This window comes from Panthera leo, chromosome B1 (genome assembly GCF_018350215.1).
Source record: "Panthera leo isolate Ple1 chromosome B1, P.leo_Ple1_pat1.1, whole genome shotgun sequence".
Classification (NCBI taxonomy): Eukaryota; Metazoa; Chordata; class Mammalia; order Carnivora; family Felidae; genus Panthera; species Panthera leo.
This window is the reverse complement of record NC_056682.1, coordinates 6,312,417-6,337,369: the sequence shown is the minus strand read 5'-3', so window position 1 is coordinate 6,337,369 and position 24,953 is coordinate 6,312,417. Positions and strand designations below refer to the sequence as shown.

General features: G+C 43.2%; 2 protein-coding genes across 5 annotated transcripts in view; one reads left to right on the top strand and one right to left on the bottom strand.

Moving 5' to 3' along the window:
- Window positions 1-24,953, bottom strand: part of MCPH1 (microcephalin 1) — a 269,778-nt gene that overhangs the window by 93,423 nt on the left and 151,402 nt on the right. The window lies entirely within an intron of this gene.
- Window positions 1-24,953, top strand: part of ANGPT2 (angiopoietin 2) — a 58,859-nt gene that overhangs the window by 13,532 nt on the left and 20,374 nt on the right. For both annotated transcript variants that reach the window (XM_042934176.1, XM_042934175.1), the window contains exons 2-3: window positions 17,070-17,225; window positions 21,606-21,727. In XM_042934176.1, coding sequence (XP_042790110.1) covers window positions 17,070-17,225; window positions 21,606-21,727 — 278 coding nt within the window. The remainder of the gene's footprint in view (window positions 1-17,069; window positions 17,226-21,605; window positions 21,728-24,953) is intronic.

The window sequence follows — 24,953 nt, the reverse complement described above, 5'->3', positions numbered from 1 at the left end:
TTGGGAAGATATTCTTGCTCCCGTCTTACCCCTGGGGGAGCGCTGAGATGTGAAGCCACCTGCTAGGCTCCAGCCATGCCAGGCTGCAGACCTAGTGTGTCTTCTTCCAGAGCCTGTGATTAACGGCAGTGTTCCAGCTCCTCTGGAACTTTGCTTTTTCAGCCCCAGGACTGGAACCCACACTGATACGAACGGTAAAACCCAGATGATTTAAACTTCCATATGATGTTGGGTAAGCACACACGGGAGCTGCCATCCTTTGGCATCACAAGACACACACGCATGGTCACAGCAAGATGGCAGCCAGTGAAATTTGGAGACAATGGCACACACCTGGCTGTGTTTTCAGACACAGGAAGGGATTCGTGAATAAGCGAGCGGAGGCAGTAGTAAAATCGAAATGTAAGTCTTAGGAAGGGGCAAGATGAGCCCTTAAAGAGCAGGAACTTACTCTAGTCACACATACACACTCCTCCCCAACACGCAGCTAGACGAGGGCAGCCCTGGTCTTCGCGTTTATTCGGACTGTCGCCCCAGGCCGTGCCGTGCCGCATCACAGCCTGGAAGCAGATGATCCTCCTCTTGACCCGTCGTCAGGTCAGGGTTAGCCTAACACTCAGTCAAGATCCTGTGCTCTCCCTCCTCTCTCCATCTCATCACATGGACATTTTGCCATCTCACATCAGCACAGGGAGGGGGGGGCTCCAGACAGTAAGATATTTTGAAGGAAAGAGCAGGAGAGACCACACTCAACATAACTTTCAGAACAGCGTATGGTTACAATTATTCTATTTTAGCACCAGTTGTTGGTAATATCTTACTGTGCCTAATTTATAAGTTAAGCTTTCCCAGAAGTACGTACGTATAGGACAAAACACAGAATATATAGGGTTTGGTACTATCTGTGGTTTCGGGCTCCCACTGAGGGTGCTGTGGGTAAGGGGTACTACTGTATCTCTTCCTCTAAAGGCTAGCTACTATTCTGCTCTCAGTTGCTATAGTTTAATTTTGCTATAATTGGGACAATACGATACGTATTATTTTTTGGTCTGTTTTATTATTTCTCTGATTCATCCATGTTGTTGTATTAATACGTGCCCTTTTCCATGACTGTGTAGAGTTTCAGTGTATGATTATGACACAATTTATGTACCCAGAGATGGGTAATTGTGTTCTTCTATGAAAGTCAACACTTCTTAATTGGACACACCCATGTATTATTTTCTTGTGCTGTTATATTTGGAATCCATACAGTTGGATTGACTTATACCTGCTGTGAACGATTTCCAAGACTAATCTGCCTTCTGATGAAATCTACTCTTCAGAAAATATGTTGACAAGTGTCTTTTTCTCAACATAAAATTCCATAAAGTTATTCTACAATAAGATAGGGTGGGGATGAAACAAAGGGCCCATCAAGGACCCATCCACCACTTTCTCTGACCTTTCCAATCTTCACCTCCTCCCTGACAACACCTTAATTTTCCAGGCTCATCAGGGAGAAATGGTTCTACACACAACAGTTTTCCCGATTAGAGCTTGCTTCTGGGAGCACTAGGATTTTTCCTTTTATTCAGATCTTTGTAGAATAGTATTATGCTTCAATTTGCATGATTTATGGTCACCCTTATGAAAATGTGTAAGGTGCACTTTCTGTGCCACAGCTCAGCTCCCCCATCGGTGGGGCCTGGCCTGATGTTGCCTCTCGAGCCATTGTGGGACCACTGAGATGTACAGCAAAGGGGTTGTGAAATAACAACAGGTGCTTTTGTGAGGTGGGCTGGAGTAAGGCTGGTGGCCACTGGGGTCAGGATTAGGACGAGGATTCACATCCCGGTTTTGAGTTCATCACTGTGATGTCCACTAAATTTCCTAGGCTGGCATTGACTTTTCCCCCAAAGACATCCATGCTCCAGGAGACTAACGGTTTGAGGGTTGAGGAACAATTAAAAGAGGTCCACCCATCCCTAAAAAATGCCAGGATGTAGGATGGGCACTTCGGACAAAACCTTTCCTTACGTTCTAACTTTGACCTCCTTTGGCCAGAGAACTCCTAAAGTCACTCCAAAGAGGGCCAAGATTCCACTGGAACCAACCACTCATAATTTGAATCCCACAGAACAGCCAAAACTCCAATGTAGGTCCTTCTGCTGAGGGGATTCAACAAAGATGCTAAGCCACAAAGTTTAAGCTGGCATTTGACCACTTTAACTTGAAACCAGATTTCTACAGCTGAGGGAAGCTTTCAAGAATTCACTACCACTGATAAAATTACACTGGCTTGTAGGAGTCAAGACCAAATCATAGCAGCAACCACAGTGATTTTTGGTTAAAAAAATGAGGGTAAGATGACTCACACTTTGATTGAAACAAACAAACCCTAACAACAGGAAAACCTCTGCTACTGCTCCTTTTGTCCGGTGTGCCCCCTCACCCCTCATTCCTACTTCCTCTGCCCCCTCAACCCTTACTTCCTGTGCCCACTCACTCATCAGTCCCACTTCTTATGCCCCCTCACCCCTCATTCCCACTTCCCCAGTGCTCCTCACTCCTCATTCCCACTTCCTTTGTGCCCTTACCCCTCACTCCCATTTCCCCGTGTCCCCCCTCAGCCCTCAGTCCCACTTCCTGTGCCCCCTCACTCCTCGTTCCCACTTCCTGTGCTCCCTCACTCCACTTCCTGCGTGCCCCCTCAGCCCTCAGTCCCACTTCCTGTGCCCCCTCACTCCTCATTCCCACTTCCTGTGCTCCCTCACTCCACTTCCTGCGTGCCCCCTCAGTCCCACTTCCTGTGCCCCCTCACTCCTCATTCCCACTTCCTGTGCTCCCTCACTCCACTTCCTGTGTGCCCTCTCACCCCTCATTCCTACTTGCTCTGTCCCCTCAACCCTCACCCCCACTTCCTGTGCTCCCCCACTCCACTTCCTGTGCTCCCTCAGCCCTCAGTCCCACTTCCTGTGCCCCCTCACTCCTCGTTCCCACTTCCTGTGCTCCCTCACTCCACTTCCTGCGTGCCCCCTCAGCCCTCAGTCCCACTTCCTGTGCCCCCTCACTCCTCGTTCCCACTTCCTGTGCTCCCTCACTCCACTTCCTGCGTGCCCCCTCAGCCCTCAGTCCCACTTCCTGTGCCCCCTCACTCCTCATTCCCACTTCCTGTGCTCCCTCACTCCACTTCCTGTGTGCCCTCTCACCCCTCATTCCTACTTCCTCTGTCCCCTCAACCCTCACCCCCACTTCCTGTGCTCCCCCACTCCACTTCCTGTGCTCCCTCAGCCCTCAGTCCCACTTCTTGTGTCCCCTCAGCCCTCATTCCCACTTCGTCAGTGCTCCTCACTCCTCATTCCCACTTCCTTTGTGCCCTTACCCCTCACTCCCATTTCCCCGTGTGCCCCCTCACCCCTCATTCCTACTTCCTGTGCCCGCTCACCCCTCATTCCCACTTCCTGTGCCTTCTCAAATCTCAGTCCCACTTCCTGGGCCCTCTCAACCCTTAGTCCCATTTCCTGTGCCCCCTCATCCCTCATTCCTACTTCCCCTATGCCCACTCACCCCTCATTCCCACTTCCTCATTCTCACTTGTTGTGAGCTTGTTTTTCCCACTGGAATAGTCAGTGAAGAAGTGCATTAGGTGACCTGTGTGAATGAGTGCCGCCATACATCTGAAAAGGAGGCCATGGTGTGCAACATCAGCATGTACTATCACTCAAAAAGCACTCCTTGATGTAGACAGTTGACCTCTAGAGATGAAGCAGAGTGAGTCAGCCATTCTGTGGTGGCTCAAAGTGACGCTGGGCCCCTCACCCCAGTGAAAGAGAAATACCTCCTGAAGTGATTTTTTTCCCCTTTAAATTGTGAGCAAAAATTCAAGCATGCAGAAGAAAAAGTCAGTTCTGAATGACATGCTTTTTATAACTCGTGGCAATGGAGTGAAAGGGGACAGGAATTTTCCACTAGCTTCCATTGGAAGAGATGTGCATGCAAGGCAGTAGGGTTAGGGAGAAGGGGCAGACCTCCAGAACTGAAACTAATTATGGGAAAATGATTCAAGTCCCTTGTACTTTTACCACAAGCATTTGGAGAATCACACTGAAAAGTTACTTCCCAAACTGCTTCGGTGCTCAAGTAAATTTGGCTTTTCTTCGTGTTATAAAAGTAGTTCAACTTTCAACAAGTGAGGATGGCAGGCATGCAAACTATAAATTACATGCAGAAATGGACGGCCGTACTTTTGTAAAAGTGGCACCATTCCGTCCTTCCGCTACACGACCAAAATCGCATCAGCCTGAGGCCACCGTGCTATCCCACCCAACACATTCACGCTGCTCTGAGAACGTTCCTCTGCAGCACACCACGCTTTTGCGAAGGAGACACTGCGCCCAACAACCGGCTAGCAAAAAACAGGGTTGCTTTTATTAATGGTTTCAGAAGTTAGGAATATTCAAGTATTGGTTTTATCAATTTACTGATTTTGCAATAAACATAGGAAATCATAGAGACTGCAACAAAAGACAATATGTGGATTGCGGGAAGGAGGGAGAGAGGTCAGATTGAGTGTGCACCCGACTGTGTGCGAGATGCTATAAAGATGTTCTAAAACGTAAGTAACCCCAATTGTTTACAATTGGAGTGTATTTGCCAGTTAAGCACCGCTCAGCTGGACACTGCCTGCCTCATTTCAAATTCCATGCTGACTTTCATGCCGTACTCGGCTTTTACAGCAGCAACCACCAAAAACTCAGCCTCGCACAGTGGCATAATCCGATAGCACTGAAACTGTGCGCTATTTTGAGATACTAATTCTTCTGGTGGCTGACAGATGTTAAGAACTGTTGGGTTCCCCTGGAATATTAAACTATCTCCCACTGCCCCTAGGAAGTTTGCGGCAGGGTCCCAGGGTGCCTTGGCAGAGAGTTCGGGAACTGTGCTAATTTCTTCCATTCAGTTTTCATGCCAACACAGCTCGAGAGGGAATTTACATACCTGATTTACCGATGAGAAATGTGAGGTTAAAAAAAGTTGACTTGGTAGCTAGTAGCTGAGCTGGGATTCACACCCTGGGGTGTGCGAGTCTCAAAATCTGTGCTAGCATGGCAACTCCATGACTGCTTTCAAAAATCACAACATCTTCCCCACCTTAATCCAACACAAACAAAGCTACTTTACTCAGGTCTCTATCAGGTTGCTCAAGCAGGAATGACTTGAACTAGAATAAGTCAAAATGTGATTAAATTCAATGGACTAATTCATGGATTTCACTTTTGTCAGAGTAATTTTGTCTTCATTCCAATGGGCGATGGGTGGCTCAGCTACTCAGAGAATAAATCATTTTCTTCCTACACTTGAAGCCGCTGAACTTCAACAAAATACAACCCATGACTCAGACATTTATTTATTTATTATTTATTTTTAGACTAATGGGAACTGCATGAATTCTTTCTTGGTCTTCCAACAGCAAATGCCTTTTATGCTTGATCCGGAAAGAATTGAGTTTCGGAATGTTAAATTACTAATTTACCTAACTGAATACTTTTAACCCTCTTTGGGCAGCTGGAACAGTTTAATCTATAGCTCTGTGCAGTCGCTGTGAAATTGCTTTTTCAAAGTTCACTTTTTTAGGCAGTAAATAGGAACAACCAGATGAAAGCTGCAGACAGAGGTAAATAAAATCACTCACAACAACTAAGGGTCATGGCGTCATAGCAAAATTTGTCAAACATTTCATTTTTAATATCCTTTCCTTAAAAAAAAAATCTCTTTATTGAGGTAAAAGGTCAGGAAGTGTATAAAGTGTGCTAATCTTAAATCGACAGCTTCATGAACTTCTAAAATATGAATTTATTCATGTAACTAGCTCCAAGGTCAAGATATCAAACATTTCCAGCACCCCAGAAGTTTCCCTCCTGCTCCTTCCCAGTTAATAACCTCTCTTGCACCCCTCTGCTCCCCCACAACAGCTTCCATCCAGAAATCATTATTCTGGGTTTGGTCACCATCAGTAGGTTTGGTCTATTCTTGAACACGGTATAAACAGGATCACGTAGTAAGTATTTTTTTGTGTGGCTTCTTTTGCTCATTGATGCTTGCAATAGCATGCCATTTTACCGGCAATCTATTATGTTATTTTTAAAAACTGAATTGCGGTACATTAACACATCAAATCAGACCCAGGGCGCAACACTGATAAATGAAAATAATCATTCTGTTGTGAGAAAGGAACTACTGGAAAGTGCTCATCAAGGAATGTCATTTACCAGTTTCAACGTGGAATCATAACTGGCTGTAAAACATATCTCAAGTCCTCTTGATTTGGACATATCAACAGATTTTACATATAGCAAGTTATTATGTAAGAAAGGTTATTTTACTGCAAAGTATCTAACTCTACATGCCATATTGGTGTCTTTATTTAAATGGATTCCTTCTTAGACTGAAACTCTATGGAAAAATTACTTTAGGATAAGTAAACAGTCCTGTAGAAATAGAATAATGAGCACTTAAATTCCATATGAAGCAGTGACACCTACATTTTATGGCAAAATTTTGCTTATCTATTTTTCCTCAACAATTGTAGAGAAAGGGACTCCCCCAATATATGAATGGTATGCCCCAGAAACAAAAGATTGAAATAAACCCCCTCTAAAAATGAATCAGAAACATCATCCCTAGAACTGGTATTTTGTAAAAGAGAAGTTTGATACAACATATATTTTGTAGCAAGATACTCTCTTATTTCAGGTCACCAGGCCTTGGAAGACATAATTAGAAGCCCACTGATTTGTCCAAAGTCATAATCACTATTTGCAGTTCCCAGCTGAGGCTCCGTTCTCGTGGAGTCAAACTGCAGCCATGCCCAGAGCACTGTGTGTGTGGCTTCTGGAACAGTTTCCCTGGATGGAGAGCCACAGACAGAAGAGGAATGTGCTTAAAGCTCTTGTCTGGCCTTTCAAAGCGAACAGCAGTCCCACTTGGCTGTCAACATTTCGGAGGTGGACAGAAAATACTTTGAAATATACTTAATACACTTCTTATCAAATTTCAGATCAAGAAATGAAGAGGAGTTGAAATTAGTTAAAAATAAAAAAGCCACACTCCTCTGTCTTGCCACATAATTTGGGCACTGAATATTGTTTTGCCTTTGCTGTACTGTGGCTGATGAGAAAAAAAATGTACTGTTGCTCAGGTTTAAAATAAGTTGCTAACATGCTTAAAAATGCATTACTGCTGGGGCATCTGGGTGGCTCAGTCGGTTCAGCGTCCCACTCTTGGTTTCCGCTCAGGACATGATCTCATGGTTGGTGAGACAGAGCCCCACCACCGGCTCTGTGCGGACAGCATGGAGCCTGCCTGGGATTCTCTCTCTCCCTCTCTCTGCCTCTCTTTCCTCCCCCCTTCGCCCACCTCATGCACACTCTCTCTCTCAAAGTAAATAATGCATTTTAAAAAGGCATTACTGTCTTAAAAACTAATGTTCAGCTTTAAAAAATAAACACAGTCCAATTAAACAAATAATTTATATTTTCTAATGTGAGTTAAAGAAAAATGGTTGATCACTTTGCTCCTGCAAAGCCCAGGTAAGTGTGCAGTTTCTTAAAAGTACGTTCACACGGCCCTCTGACATAGGTCAATAGATATGAAATATTTGTAGCTTTAAACACTTGTGAGAATGAAGACTGAACCAGAGGTCAAATAAGATTAGACTTTAGAAGAAGTACACTTTCCCTCCTAAACGGTTCAGAAAAATATGAGCTTGAGCTGTTATTAAATCATAAAATTAAAAAAAGTTGCAGCTACAGCCTTTATGAAAATGAAAATCAAAATGAAAAGAACACACTTGCCTAAATATTTCCCAGGATTATTCCCGCAGCAACTGTCGTGTGGGGTTCGGGCGGCCTTGTTCAGCTTTAGCGTAAGGTGCTGAAGGAAGCTGGCCCAGCCCTCCCCCGCAGTACACACAAGGCACCAGCACACTAAGTGCACAGAGAAGTCAGATCGGTGCGGAGAGTATACAAATATATACTGTTTCCGTTTATGCTAATCCACAGGAGACACAATGACTTGAAATATGAACAGTTCAGAAGACAGCTATCAGCCAGACAGAAAATGCCGTAAAAATACATCCTGCTGACGGTGGGTCGGTGGTACAATCATATAGGAAAGGTGAAATGTTTTACTGCTGACTTCTCATGCAAACCAATCCCGTGTCCCTTGAGAGGCTCCCAGTGTTATCCCCCCAATTCTCCCCACCTTCGGGCTTGCTAGCAGAGCGCGAGGCTGACAGTCGCCCTCAGTGCCAGCACTGAGCAGGGCGCTCGAGGCCCAGTCCTGAGACTCCCTGAGCACGGCCATCTGTGTGCCCCAATCCTCCTCCCCCACCTTTCTGTGAAAGAGACTTCTCATAAAGAACTAGTTTGCCTTGGAAGTATCTGCAAGACGAAAGTCATTTAAATTCCTTCAGCCCTTTCCCTCCCTTCCTAGCCATCTAGCATAGCAATTGTGCCACTGTACATTTATTTCATGTTAAAAAGATTAAAAAAAAAAAAAAAAGCCGACTCCAAAGAGGCCCACTCTGTCTCATCCCTGGAAATCTCTGCAGGATTTCGGCAGAGCCACATGAACACGGAAACAGCAGAAATAGGGCAGACAGACGATGTAGACAAGCTGTGGGATCTGAATCCATCGCAGAGTGAGAAAGTACCACTACACATCCGGGGGCACGGGTACAGCAGTGCAGTGGTGAGAGTGTGGGACGCGGCCGTGGGCAACCGGGGTGCTGCTGTCATTCCGCTAAGAGCCAGCACTGGCCATCCAGGCCCTGGTACTCCCTGCCCCTACCCCACCCCCCGCCGCTCACAGAGTGAGACATTTCAACAATATTACAGATTTCTAAAGCCTCTTCCCCCTCAGCTTCTGACAGCCTATCATGCCAGAGAGGAGTGAAAATGGATGGACACATCTGCATCTATTTCCATCTCCACACATGAGGACATACGCGTGTTTATAAATATGCATGTCTGTGAATACACACGTTTCAAAGGTAGTTTGAAAGGCAGATAGTTGCCAAAGAAAGACAATGAAATATGTACTTACTTTGTCTTTTCTCTCAGTGCACCTTAGTTTTGAGAGAGGCAAGAACACGTTGGTTTCCTTCACAAAGAAACCTCCAGTATAGGGTAGCAAGAAATGCATCCATCTTGTGCCCAGAACAGAATTTCAACAGCTCCCATTTGTAATCACTGATAATTCCGTTCATTTCATAAAGAAGCCTCTCAAGAATAGTTTTATATTCCCTCTCTGCCTCTCGGAAGTGTCCCTAGCCCCTCCTGAGCTGAGAACAAAATATGCCAAGAACTAGACCAGGGCACAAATCTGCCGAATGTCTAATGTGTGGACAGCGTTTGCTGACGCGGAAAGTGAAGTTCTGAGCTGCTTTAGCTGCTGCAACCCTGTCAGGCTTGTGCCTCCCGTGGATGGTGCTCCCCGTTTCTGGCCTCCAGCCACACCCTTCGTCCAATGTCACGCACACGGTCATTCCCAGGAGGGCTGCTCCCAAGGCAGCTCTCGTCTGCAACAGGATGTGTGCAGGTTCAAGGTTCCCACCGCAGAAAAGTGGTGATGCTTGGGCTTCACCCCGTGATCCCACGCACCGTGGAAAAGGCGCCACGCCGTCTTAGCTGTACCCTCCGTCACGCCAGGCTCTGGTCTGTGGCACTGTGGGTGGCAGGCACATGAGTGGTCTGACTCAGTTTTCTCATCTGGAAGTCGGGCCGGGAGCACCGCCCTGCTGTCTGGGGAACACCTCTTCTTGCCACACCCAGGCCTCTAGGGGGCCAGCAGAGGACCCCTGCTCCCTGCCCCGCCCCGAGCCGGCTGGGGGTGCCAGAGCGGCCTCTCCAGGCCCCTGCAAGCAGCCCTCGAGGCTACCCTTGCCTGGAGGGATGGAAGGTGTCCCATCTCGCCACAGGTGGAGGGTTCAGTTCTGAAACACATTTCCTACAGCTCCGCAGAAGGTTATTGTGGGACATGTCACAGTGGTGGCCAACCAAGTCCATGTTTGCACCAGCCTCAGCCTCCCTGCTGCCTTCGCCTGTCTTCCGTGGTCATTCCCCGTGACCACTTCCTAAATAAACTTCCTGCACACATGCCTTTGTCCCCGGCTCTGGTTTGGGGAAAACCCAAGTGAAGGAAGTAAGTCAAGTGAAATATATTAATATACAAAGAAATGTATATTTAGTACATAAATAACTATTATTTATATATTCATAAAGAAGTGAACATCTAAAAAATCACTCTGCAATTGTAAATTGCTATTGCCATTCTTGCTTTATATAACCATATCCATCACCTTACAGTATCTGCAGCATTTATTTGCTCCTTGACTTATGGGTCTCTATAAGATGTGAGCCAGAGGGGCACCTGGGTGACTCAGCTGGCTGAGTGACCGACTTCGGCTCAGGTCATGGTCTCATGGTTCATGAGTTCAAGCCCCGCGTGGGGCTCTGTGCTGACATCTCAGAGCCTGGAGCCTGTTTCAGAGTCTGTGTCTCCCTCTCTCTCTGCCCCTCCCCTGCTCACGCTCTGTCTTTATCAAAAATAAGTAAACATTAAAAAAAAAAAAAGATGCTGTGAGCTAGAGCTCTAGTATATATTCGGGTAAGTATATATGTACCTTAAGAACCCTTTAAAACGCCACACATAGGTAAAACATGACACCTTTCCCCATACGAAATGCTTAAACAAATTCATGTTACTATAGCAGCCTCTTTATATTTAAGCTTGAGTATATTTAAAATGCCTGCTATTGAGGAAGAAAATAGCCATTTTATCAGTAGGCAATGACTAGAACGCCTTAAGGGGAAAAACACACTTTCTCCTTAGATTCTGGGGTGATGGTAAGGGAGACATACAAAAAGGCAAAGAGATGTGAGCTAATGTGATTAAACCCCCCCATTAAATAACAAAAAGAGGTACGTTGTCACACTCACAAATAAAAGCAAAAGAAATACAGCTTGAGGGAGCACAGATATAGTGGTATTCAAACTATCTGAAATTTTCTCAGTCACAGGAGGTGGGGGACAAGCTATGAATGTCAGCATGGCACCAGCTCGCGCCTGAAGCTCTATTCCGTATCACGTCTTTAAGTTTATAGCTCTCAACAAGCACACTTTTAGTCTCTTTATGACCAGTGAAAATAGGAAAGGGGTTATCTAGATACACTATCAGACAACAAAAAGTCACTCATAAATTATTAACAGGAAAAAAATCCCTGACAAAATAGGTCGGAACAAATTAGTTATAGGAAGCGCCTGAAAGATCGTCTGTGGGGTGGGGTCCATGGAGCGATGGTGGATGGAGACAAGTTTGCTTATTAACAACCTGGAAAACCTATCCCAGCAGGGCCACGCTTCCCCCGTTTCCTGAAGCACCTTCTTACACTGGCTGTGGAGAGAAAGGCCCCAAATTATTGACAGTCCATGGAAGGCACTTGGCTTCAATATCGACTTCTCTTGGCTAGATAAAGTCAAGTATGGCATCCATACAAAGAGGAAAGAGAGAACTTTCCAGCTCACAGGGCATCTGAACATCATCCCCAATGTACAGGCAAACGTATTTGCCCCCTCAAGTCCTACAAGTGTGGCTGAGGACAGACATCTCTCGGCCTTCGCCTCTTTCACGTCTGTATCTCTCCTTCAACACTGCAGACTACGTAACTGCTTAGGAAGTGAGAGCTCTAGAGTAAAGACAAAACAAAACAAACAAACAAAAAAAAAACAACCCCCACACACTTTATAAGGAGTGGGAGGAAAGCCCATTTTGCCACTTTTCTGTCTGAAAACCTCAAAAGATGTTTCAGTTTCTTCATGCCAGGGAACCAAGAACATTAGGTCAAAAGCCTTCTAAACAGAAAATCCCTGGATTTAATAATCTTGTATCCAAGTTTTCAAGCTAATTGTAAGAGCAAAGGCTTTGCTTGCTTGTTACTAGGGTGTATGGCTGAAGGATGGCTCCCGAATTTCCACATCCCAAGCAAACGAGAACATAAATCGATAGTAGGAGGAGGTTTAAAAATCAATGAAAAACAAGTACAAGACGTTCTTTTTGGTACCTAAACACAACGCACAGTGCAGTGGAGACCTTTGAGAAGGGCATGCGATGGGGTAGGGCATAACCGCAGAGGGCGCCAAGGGCCCTGGGCCAAGAGAGACGCAGACAAAGGCTGGAGGGAGGAAGCAGCCTAAGGGTTCTCGCACAGCCCGGCACAAGGTGTGCACAGAGGGAACCAGGCTGCAAGATTAGAGTACAGATCAGAAGGAGTATGTGCCACCAGTCAGGGGAATCTTCACAGGCACAGCCACGAGGGAGTGACCTGAGCTGAAGAGTGACCACAACACTCAGGGTGGGGTTGCCAGAAGCCAGTCAGGGGCTGTGTGACAATCCAGAAGATCCAGACACTGGGTTGGGGGTGGGGTGGGGGTGGGGGGTGGGCAGGAAAGAAGGGATCAAGTCAGGAAGGATTACTGAGGTAGGAAAAAAACCAAATCCTTTTTGGGGATGTGTGTGTGCAAGAGAGAACAGTTACAGTAACTTGTTTCTACAGGGAAATGGTAGAGAATAAAACGTTCCCAGTGAAAACTTTCCTAGGGAGGTTAGATCATTCAGATGGACAAAAACCACTTACTTAAAAGGTATCAGGACACGGAGCTGTATTTCAATAGCAAAGATCTCTCAACCAGGACTATATAGTTGGTACGGGACCAAGATCAAAATCTCCAAGTTGGCGATAGTTTTCATACGCTATCTATGTTTTCCTTTCCCCAGCCAATTTCAAGATTACTTTCCTTTTGGTCGAAAAAATAATGATGATAATCTTGGTGAGATCAAAGATAGCGAGGGAACCATTTTAATGCGTAATCAATCTGCCATAGTTACCTTGCAAACAGACTTCTTTTTCCTGTCAAATATAATCGTTCCAAATGTTGAAAGAGTAATCAAAAACTTCAGGACACATTTTACATTAAAAAACATATATATATATATCTATGTATTTTAAAAGAGTTTACTCTGGTTGCCTGAACTTCAATGTGTTGCCAATTTTTAAAGGTTGTGTTTTGAGTGCAATCTCTTTTAGCAAATCAAACCAATACTAAGCAACAATCTATGCAACTATAATGACGGTGACAGCCTTGAAACGTTAATTGAATTTGGATAATTCATTTGAATTCCGAGGGAAGAGAAACCGCTCAAAGACCTGCACTTTGAGTGCTTAGACCAACAATTCAAGAAGGGGGCAAAAATGAATGGCCGTACCTCCTTTCAAACTGTAACGGGGACTTTTGGGGGGTGGGCACCTGGACCCACAAGTCAGAAGCGCTGCATAATCATCTTCTGACATGAAAGCAATGTCAAACATTCCTGCAAAACATGAGTGTGTGAAGCCACCCGTGTGAAATGAGGAAGAACCATGTCCCCTGGGAGGTTCAAGTATCTCGGAACTGTTTTGATAGGAATGGCTAAGTGCCGATGACAGAGACGGAAACAGTTGCCCGAGGAGCGGAGAGGGACACTGCCGACGGGAGCAGAGATCTCATTCGTCCCATGTTTTTCCTTCAACTAAGGCTTCCTTCTACCAGAACGGAATTGCACTGGGCAGACTTCTATATTTCACAGGCAATAAAAATAAGCGATACTAAACAGAAAGAAAGACGTTCCAGGGCAATAAGCTAGAAAAGAAGCAGTAGGCAGGGCAAGTGAGGCATGGCCTCTGGACGGCCAGTTCTAGCCCACGTGTGGGGTGCCTGGGGCCCATGGGAAGAGTGGACGCAGGAGCAGGGACAGCGGCAGTGAGCAGCAGACCTTAACTACAGTGGTTGTGGTTTCCCTATTGCTCCTGGGACTAAACACGTTCTTTGTAGTTAAAGAGGACTCAGCTGCCACGGTACCCGCTTCTCTTAAAATCTTAATTTATCTTCACCGCTTCAAGTGTGAGAGCACAAACCTCTTCACGAATCAACACAAAAATGTCTACTCCTTGGTATTTCTGTTTCTGTTCCACTGTCTTCCCACTGACTTCAATTAGATACTGGGTCCGCAGCATGTAGGCTTTTACTTTATTTAGCTGTATGTACTGTATAGAGACACTATACACATACAGACAATATAAATAAGATCTATACACACCCACACAGCTCATGCATAAGTGAATCTGTAATTTGCTTCAATGGAAGATTAATCACAGCCACACACCCACCATACCCAGATACTTTGTAGTCCGGAAAAGCTGAAAAATAGTGACTTAAAAAGACATCTTGTATTCTATTGTTTTCAACCTTAGAAAAAAGTTATGGCAATAAAGTTATTTATTTTTTTTTACTTTTAAAAATTGGGATCTTTTATTTTAGTTCCTGAGTCTAATTTTAAATGGGAACTAGACTCTAAAATGTCAAATTATAAACAAGCTTCTCATGTCTCTTGATGGCTGTAACCGCATGTGACTCAGTAGTTCTAACACGGGGTGGGGGGCACTCAAGGACCTATTCTTTTCCCCTAGTTGTATGATTTAGAGCGACAAGGGGCAGAATCATTTTTATTTAAGTTCTTAAGTACTCAAATCAATAAGAAGATTAAGACCTTTATTTATACTAGTTTATAAATTATGAGTTTGCAGTATGGACTTCAACCAAACTCCAGCTTGAATCTATCTTTAATAAGCTCAAACTTCCCGGAATAAGTCTCTCTAAATATTATCTTTGCTGGGTGTTAAGAGTAACTAAGACAACTCCTCTCGATGACTTATATGGCTTTAACTTTAACCTCAAAAATTCCAAAACTCCCATGGTGATGAGAGAGAGAGAAAGAGTGTCTCTGTGTGTGAGAGAGTGTGTGTGAACAAGAGAGAGAGAGAGAGAGAAGGGGTGGGGGGAAAGGAAAGGAGAAATAACAAACTTCTACGAGTCCTTATAAATTATCTATTTAAATCATAACAGTTACAATTTTAAAAAGGCGAGGGAAGGGAAGAAGAATAAATTAAGAAAGGACATGGTCACTAAAAAGCCTGAGCCAGTTATCATTTGCTAGTTAAGGAAGGGTTGACAAGGGTTTCGCTCTTCAGATTTTCTTAAGTCTACACTAGAGATATTTCTTGGGCCGCCAAGCAATAGCACATGATTCCATTTTTTATGGCGCTCTCATCTATTGTGATTCATGTGGAGAAGCAAAGGCTTCAATGACAAGATTTTACAGATGGTCAGAGCTGTGTAGTCATTGTCAGCTTTCAGGCTATTCCATCTGCTAGAGACCAGGGGAGAACCAGGGAGCAACCAGTGACCCTCAAGATAATCAGCATGGAGGGAGGTGGGAAGGGCACAGGAGTAGGGACAGAGTCAACGGCAAGCAAGCAACAGAGGCAGAAAATATAAAATTCTAACACTAATCCTAGAACTCATAATACCGGTCAAGACAGAACAGGACCACCTGGGTGGTTGAGTCGGTTAAGCATCAGACTCTTGATTTTGGCTCAGGTCGTGACCTCACAGTTATGAGGTCGAGCCCCACACTGGGCTCTGTGCAGGGTGTGGAGTCTGCTTGGGACTCTCGCTCTCCCCTTCTCTCTGCCTCACCCCCACTCTCTCTCAAAAAAAAGTTTAATAAGTTAAAACAAACAAAAAAAATAAGTTGTACCAACAAAGAAGCCCTTGAACTCTAAGGGAAAAGCTCCACCCCTCCCATTCTGCTTTCTCACTCTTACATGCAGAAGCAGAGAATTACTTTGTGGTTAACATTTTAGGAGAAAGGCTGTTTGATGACAGACTTTATGAATGGTTTCTGCTCAGAGAATTACGAGTTTTAAAGAAAGGTGTTTATGAGCATTTTTATCCTCATCTTTCCATTTAATTAAAAAAATTCTGAGTTATAACTAGGAGAAAAAGAAATAAAAATAGGGGTTTCTGCTATCATGAATTTGTAGTTTGGGTCAATGAATAGACCTGTAGCTCTGTCGTTGGCCCACCATGAAACACAAAAAGGAAAGAAAATTACATTTTAAGCACCTGAAGTTATGCGTGCACAAAAGGACTGTAAAAGCATAGCTTCGTTAATCCTTCAAACCCTCCTCTGACCAATCAGAAACCCTATTTTATATCGGAGTTTACCGGGTGCCCCCAAAGCTAAGCAACATCCCTAGAGTTAAGGGAAAATCGGAGAGCAGGTGTCCACGTGCTTTTTCCAATACGCCTGGGTGTCCTGCGTTTATATTTCATTATATAATTTTACTGCCGAAGATACAGGTATCTGTGCCTAGGCAGTGAAATCAGCTTCTTCACCCTTTTGTGCTGAAGCTAATATTATACTGAGCTGGCGTGCCCCCACGCCGGGCCGTGTGAGTAGATAAAGGAAGTAGTTGTAGGATTGCGAGTTTGCCTGGTATACGAAATGATGAACTTGGGAAGACTGCACGCACGTTGGGAAAAGCGTAATAGGTCTAATGGGAGACGAACAAGGTTAACAGGGAAGTGTGGGGGGGGGGTGGGTAGGGCGGCAGAAGGTGGAGGTGAGGGGTGATTCTGTTACGGGGGGTGGTGGGGAATCCAAAGGAGAGCCTTTCCTCATACTCTGTGTAAGGCTGACTTCTAAAGTCTCTTTTTCAAGAAACCACACGTCTAGAATGGGGGAGAAACAGTGATGCTTCTTACCAAATTTTCATTTCCTGCCTAACACGGATAGAGCTGCAGCCTGAAGAGACCCTGCTGGACAGCACCGCTGTCTGCCCGCCTCTGAGCTGGGGCCACACTGCCTCCCTTGCCGGCCGCAGTGTAGACTGATGCAGGTAACCAAAAACGACGAGCGGCCTGTCTCCCACACATGATGTCACTAAGCTGCCAGATTTTAAGTCAACACACTACCACACTGTGTTGTTCCGCTAGGGATAAAAAACAAACGAACAAACAAAAAACAGCAAGATCACAGCAAGGCACAGGTCTTGCAACAGATTTTTTAAAAGAAAGGGAAAATACTTAGGAATAAGATTTCTGATGATTTGGCTGATGACTGTCTTTGTCACCCATGTGCTTTTCTAGCTTGAGAATTACATCCAGGACAACATGAAGAAAGAAATGGTAGAGATACAACAGAACGCAGTACAGAACCAGACGGCCGTGATGATAGAAATAGGCACAAACTTACTGAATCAAACAGCAGAGCAAACACGGAAGTTAACGGATGTTGAAGCACAAGTAAGTAATGAAACAGAAAACCCGTAACGGTCTGGGCTAGTAACTGCTAGCGAGAAATTGCACTGTGTGGCTACTTAGCTGGATACTGGGCGAGGGAAGAAAGCTCGAGTGCAGCAGGAAAAAAGAGGAGTTGATAAGAAATTAACAATTTGTGGCTGGACAAGAATTTAAAATATGTTTTCATTTTTAATACTGAGGTTAAATTACATTTTTTTTCTACGAAGGGCATTCAAATCATTTCATATGATGCACACTTGACACTCTATGAGAAATGCTCCTCTGCCTTGCTGGCATCCTCTGGACTCTAGATAAGTCCTCAGATTTTCATTTAAGAACTGAAAAGCACTGGGGCACCTGGGTGGCTCAGTCAGTTGAGCATCCGACTCTTGACTTTGGTTTGGGTCATGATCTCATGGTTGAGGGATGGAGCCCCATGCTGGGCTCTGTGCTGACAGTGTGGAGCCTGCTTGGGATTCTCTCTCTCCCTCTCCCTCTCTGTCCCGTCCCCTCCCCCCCAACACACAAACTCTCAATCTCTCAGAATAAATAAACCTAAAAAAAGGAGTACAAGAAACTTTGTTCTTTTATTTTTTAACATTTATTTTACCTTGACAGAGAGAGAGAGAGAGAGAGAGAGAGAGAGAGAGGCAGGCAGAGAGAGAAGGAGAGAGAGAACCTCAAGCAGGCTCCACACTATCAAAGTGGAGCCAGACATGGGGCTCAAACTCATGCACCCAACCGTGAGATCATGACCTGAACCGAAATCAAGAGTGCGACACTTAACTGACTGAGCCACCCAGGTGCCCCAAGTGACTTTGTTCTTAAATCTAACTTTCAAGATAAAATCAAATCTCAAAGAACTATGGAAGCAGTTTGTGGTATGAGTTTCTAAAATCTGTGGTATGAGGTTATAGACAGAAGCAAGCAGCAGTTCTGGCACAGGGGGCTCGGCCATCAGCAGGAAGTCTTGAGTTCTCTAATGGGTCTGGTTTCACCATCACCTGGGGAGTGAATCCGCACATGGGACTCGGCTCTTGTGGGCCTTGGCAGTTCGAACTATCAAGTGAGGGCTGGGTCCAATGACTGGCTTCTAAGTTCCCTTTTAGCTTTCAGGTTTTATGAGCTGCTGATTAATCGCAGCAGGAGAGAAAAACATGAACATAAGAAAAGAACAAGAGCAAAACAGTGAACATGAGAACATTAAAACACAATTCATCCAGAGTCCGGCCAAATGACATACAACCTGTGACTGAGTAAGGATAGTCCAGGTGGGAGGAGCGCCTGGGGGGCTCCGTCTGTTGAGCATCCGACTTTGGCTCAGGTCATGAATTCGCGGTTTGTGGGTTCGAGCCCCAGGTCAGGCTCTGTGCTGACAGCTCAGAGCCTGGAGCCTGTGTCAGATTCTGTGTCTCCCTCTCTTTCCGCTCCTCCCCAACTTGTGCTCTGCTCTGTCTCTCAAAAATGAATAAATTAAAAAAAAAAAATTAAAAAACAAAAAAAGAATAGTCCAGGTGGGAAAAAAGTGCTGTTGGCAGAATTTGCTGAGATGCTCCTAGTTCAAGTCTCAACATTGGTACATCTGCTTTCTGGTCTCTTTATAAGCTTAAGAAGTTAATACCTTCCTACTCTCAGTTTTAAGTAATGCTCAAAAAAAAAAAAAAAGTAGATTTAATAGCAAATACTTTCTATGATGTATTATTATTTCCATATGCTACTTCAGCTGAAAGAAATGCCAGACATGAGCCAGAAGGGGACACGAGGTAAGAGAAACTACAAGCCTCCCAACTGTAATAAGATCATATCTAGAAGAGTACAGGTATTCTTTCCTTGTCTCCATAAGAAGTGTTGGATAAAGCAGGGTAAACAGTAGGAAGCAGTAGGAGAATAAAACACTTTTATCTGAGGCTAGACTAAGAAGTTACTTCTTTACCAAGTCTTTCCACAATGTTACAACAGTGTAGGTAAAATAGAACTGTATCACATGATGAATTCACAAGGTATGAAAACTGTAATCCCAAGAGGTGATACAAGTGAAAAATGAAAAGGTAAAAATTTTAATGTAAGTGTGTCAACATATCTGTAGTTAATTATTAAAATAAATTAGTAATGCCTAAGTCACACCACTCACCATTTGATAGCAAAGCTAGCGGGAAATCAAGCTCATTCAAAAAATGTCTGTTGAGTAAACATTTCTCATATTTTCTGATAATGGTAATAAAGTGTAAAACATAGAGCAACGATTTATTTATTTCTTTTTCTTTTTTTTAACGTTTTTATTTATTTTTGACAGAGAAAGACAGAGCATGAGTGGGGGAGGGGCAGAGAGAGAGGGAGACACAGAATCCGAAGCAGGCTCCAGGCTCTGAGCTGTCGGCACAGAGCCCAACACGGGGCTCAAACTCATGAACTGTGAGATTATGACCTGAGCCGAAGTCGGATGCTTAAATGACTGAGCCACCCAGGTGCCTCAAAAAAGCAATGATTTAAACCTTTGCTACATCCTGTGTAAGTCAGTTTTTCTAGCTTTTATTAAGCTTTGGTTGGATCACATGATTTTTAAAACATCAATTGTGAAACTAGGTATCACATGATCTATGGTAACGGGAAAATCAGAAGATGACTATAAAGAAATCAGCCTATAATGTCCAACTAAACACATTAAAATGTCTGAACCTAGAAAAGGGACCAATTTATGCACCAAATCTATTTAAGGCATTTGTTGAGCAATTACTGTGTGAAACGGGTTTAAATCCAAACCTAAAATTTTCTGACTAGAAGATTCTTCTAGCCTGTCAGACTCAGAGGCTATTGAACTGGACAATGAGGGACAGGTAGAGATCGGAGGTCTTACAGACCAGAGACAACCACCTGACCTGGATAGACAGTCACCTGCTCTGGAGGCCTTTGGAAAAGTGATGGAAAAACATCGCAGTTGATCCTTGGTCAGTCAGGACCTATATGCCCTCCTCCCTATCTCTGGCCCATTGTGCTCATTTCCTAGCCCTTAGTAATTAAATAAAAGACCCAAGTTTCCAGTTCCTTTTAGAAATAACTGACATAGAATATTTGGGCCCAAAGAAGATGTAGGCCAAATCTATATTCCAGGTGTTAATATTAAAACCCAACCTTTCTGCTAGCTAATGCCATCATTCATTCAACAAGAATGAGCTCATGGTATGAACTCATCCAGCTTTGACCAAGGACAGGACTGTCCCTAAAGCTGCTCAGTGGGGCCAGGCCAGGCCTTTTATGAATGACACAGACCCTGAACAAACAATGGTTCTCTCAAGGACCCTTATTCCTGGGCAACAATTCTGCCTTACACTTACACGTGATGTCACATCCTGAATAACCACAACCCAGAGGATGTGAGTAACAGACTCTTCCTGCTAGAAGGTAGCCGAACGCCAAAGAAGTCATCCTTAAAGTTGCTGGAACACGACAGGAACAGTGACAGTGCATATGACAGGGCCCAGAAAGCAAAACTGAACTTCATAGTGATGCATTACTGTTTCCCAACTGGCTGACATGACTTTTAAAATTAAAAAAAGAAAGGAGAGAAGTGGAAAAGAAAAAAAAATGAAAGGCTAACCAAGTGAATACAAAGTAGGAAATGCTGGGCTAAAAATGAGCTATATTTGGCGCGCCTGGGTGGCTCAGTCGGTTGAGCATCTGACTTTGGCTCAGGTCACGGTCTTGCGGTCCATGGGTTTGAGCCCTGCATCGGGCTCTGTACTGACAGCTCAGAGCCTGGAGCCTGCTTTGGATTCTGTGTCTCCCCCTCTCTCTGCCCCTCCCCTGCTAACACTGTGTCTCTCTCAGAAATAAACATTAAAAATTTTAAAAATATTAAAAAAAGAAAAGAAAATAAAAATAAAAATGAGCTACATTTTTATAGAATGGAAGCATGTGACTTCTAACCATGTCGTCTACTGACAAGTAAGAGAACCGCATTTCGTTTTGAGCAGAGGCAAAACCTTTTTCATTTATCAACAACTTCTGATGTACTAAATATGACCATTGTATACTCCTACTTGGCTCACTGTGTGAAAAGAAATGCTAAAACATGACAACAGGAACAGCATTATATTATTTGACACAAATACTACTGTCCAGAACTATTAAACACTTTCTAAAAAAAGACACGGTTGAAAAAAAAAAAAAAAACAGAAAAAAAAAAAAAAAAAAAAAACAACCACAGTCTGAGGCAATCCAGGACTTCAAGGTTTTTCTGAACATGAAGAATATGCCAAAATAAGATACTTGGGTAAATAAAAAACGCTTTAGTTATGTTTTCCTATAATTTAGCTGACTTAATTAAAAGGAAGTTATATGTAACTTTAAAAATGACAAATAGGAATTTTATTTTGTTACATTTAGGTATTAAATCAGACAACAAGACTTGAACTTCAGCTTCTGGAACATTCCCTTTCCACCAGCAAATTGGAAAAACAGATTTTGGACCAGACCAGTGAAATAAACAAATTGCAAGATAAGAACAGGTAATAAAAACACACAAAAAAATTTATAAACCAGAACTGCATACCTTGTAGATCTGAAAGCCTATTTCACATGACTATCATTTCTAAGAATGGCTTCCAAAATGCCAGATTTCTTAATGCATAGGGTTGGGACTGGACACCTCGTGAGGGAAAGGCAGGGAGAGGGTTTGGGAAAAAGTGGAAGTGTGCCTTCTAATCCAGTCTTCAATGTTTTTCATTCTCTGGGCCCTTAAAGATTCTCCTCCAGTGATTCTCCAAGCTCTGCCTCAATACCGCCCAAGTTAATCTGTGACAAAATGCTGCCAGTGTCTTGGAATAAAAGTAACACTGGCCCAGGCTTTTTACCTTTGCCTCTGGGAACGTCATCACTTCCAATGCAAAATGACCCACAGGTGGAAAACTACACTTAACACTGTAAACAAGGCACATTTCATGGTGCAAAAGTTACTCTTAAAACATATGATAAAGTAAAAATGGAAGTCATTAATAAATATTATGTTAATATTTAAATAAGATCTAGAAAAATCCCAAGAAAGCCAATACAAAAACAAACTTTGGGTGATCAGTGGGGATTGTTTTCAAAGGCTTATTGCAGACGGGAGTACACGAAGATAATTTTGTCTACCAACTTGTTTCTAACCAGGATGTGCATATGACATGGAGAATGGTCAGACAACAATATACTGTATTTCAGAACTAAGTAATTTCAAGTAAATAATTTTTTCTTACGCAAAAATGATGATAAACTTATTGTCTTATGATCATTCTTTCCTGTTAATCAAGAACTCAGCTGAAATAACTCTTTCTCTTCTTTGGGTAACAAGTTTAGCCCACTATTGATTTAGAATTTTGAAAAGCAAATAGATTTTTTTTTATTCTTTTGCAAATATAGTTTTTTAATTCAAATATTTTTCTTTAGTGTTTCAGTGTTTTTTCTTCTGCAAAGTAAAAAAATAAAAGTTTGAGACCAAACGTTGAGATACAACAATCTCTTAAAATGGTCTTATTTAATAATGTTCTCTTTTATTTAATGAAGTTGCAGTGACAGGAAGATACAGGAGCTGAGTGATTACTTTTGTTGCTTGCCAAAACAATATGGGCTGGGAGATACCTAGGTTTTGGTTAGTTTGTTGAATGCACCCTGGTATTGCACACTGTCCCCTCCTTATGTTTCTAATTTAGGATGCTAAAACACGAAAATTATCAGTTAAGCATGTCAGTTATGTTTCCCGAGTATCATCTTTGTAAATATTTGCCAAATCGTACTGCCTTTTGCCTTGAGGAGTATAAATCTTCTTCCTGAGTTCAGACACACTGCTTCATGTTTTCACTTACTACAAGTAAACTTCGTTACGCACAGTCAGCTGGAATTGCTTTGAAATACAATCAACAACTTTCCCTACATCCTTTGCTCATCATGATTTGGGGAAATGTCTCTGTATGTCAAAGCTTCACAACGTATAAAATAGTGATCCCAACCATCCTGAGGCTCGCTGTACCTTCTGATTATTCTTGCCTATGTGATCCTCCAACTTTTTTATTTTTTTACTTAAATCTTTCATGTTTTCCTCCAGTTGAATCTACATGGACCAGCAGTACACTTTTCCAATACTGGGAGTTTAGTTTTATATGACATTAAGTTTAAACATCACATTTCCTCCGTAAAACCGCCATGTCAAACATACCCGACACGCTAAGACTGCGTATCACTTACAAGAGCAGTGCACCACAGCCTGGGCTGCAAATCTCTCACTCACGCAGGAGTTGTACACAGATTGTTTCCGAATGGCCTCCCACAGTATAGATCGTGAAAGGGATAGCTTTTTTATCAGCAGACTTGTCATAAACACCATACGTAACAACTCTGTACCTGCAGGAAGAATAATCTTTGCAGGGGCTGCAGAAATCACAGCCTCTTTTGACACAAATATGAAATGACGATAATAAGGCTTCTGTTGATGATGGTAAATAAATAAAAATAAGGAAACTGTGCAGATGATTTTTCATCTTTCGGTGAGTTTGGCATGCTGTGTTTTCTGGTGCCTTGCATTTTGACTAGCCTAGGATTTCGCTCGCAAGAACATCGTTACAAATATATGTGAATGTTCTGCACATGTGCCAAACCATTTCTTTAAATTACTTTCAATGTGTCTCCAAAAGTGCAACTGTTTTCTTCATGGAATAGTTTCAGATGAAGTCAGAGTACTGATCAGGGTCGATGATATTCTGAAAATTGCCACTATACCATTTTTAGGTTCACCAGCTGAAGGTGAAAATTACTATGTGTTTTTCACCTAATCATTCCTTTTTTTTTTTTTTCTTTTAAAAATAAATGATTCATTTAGGCCCTAGTTGTACCAGCTCGATTAAATTGTGATTATCGTTATGGTAATTATTGTTATTGAAAAGTGCTGCCATGGATGCTGCCCCCTTCTAAAGAGAGCCAATAAAAACCCATAAAAGAAACAGGATTCAGCCTTGGTATTTCTGCCCACACAGGGTATTTCCTCACACTCCTCACCTGCCTGTGAGTTATGTTAATAGGAAGATAAGCTGTACTTAAGTCCAATTTTATGGTGATGATCACATTGATTTCCCTGTATCAGAAAACCAAACACCACGCTATACAGAGTGTTACCCACCGTATGGATTCCCCATACCGCCCCATCTCCTTCCTTCCGCTACTTAGCACTCTGGGCCTCGGTATCTGTTGCAGCGTGGAGAGTTGTTGCTATGAACTTGCACTCGATTCTCATCTATTTTATCCTATGTAATTAATTCGCTCTCATTTAAAAAGTGCTGATTGTGACTCATTAAATGGATCTCACAGGCCAGTAACAGGTCCCAATCTGCATTTTGCAAAGTGTTGCTGGAGGATATGATCTGACACTCCTTATAGCTTTAAATGCCATGATCTGTGCTTCCGTGCCTACATGGTCCTGCTCTCAGAGCCAGTGTGGTCTGGGGTGACCTGCTAAACTCTTCAATACAGGCTAATTTTTAAAAAAATTAAAAAAAAATAATTTTTCATTACAGGCTAATTTAAAAAAAAATATGCATCTAGGAGTGTTCACACTCTCATTCACACTCTGGAGCATAGGACTATCCCATCTTTCTCTTATGCCTCGTCACAAAGTATTAAAGACAACAGAATACAGCTGGATAAGAAATTTCAAGCAATGTCATTTTGAAGGCAGTGTAGATTAGTAATTTAAAAATGCCTCAC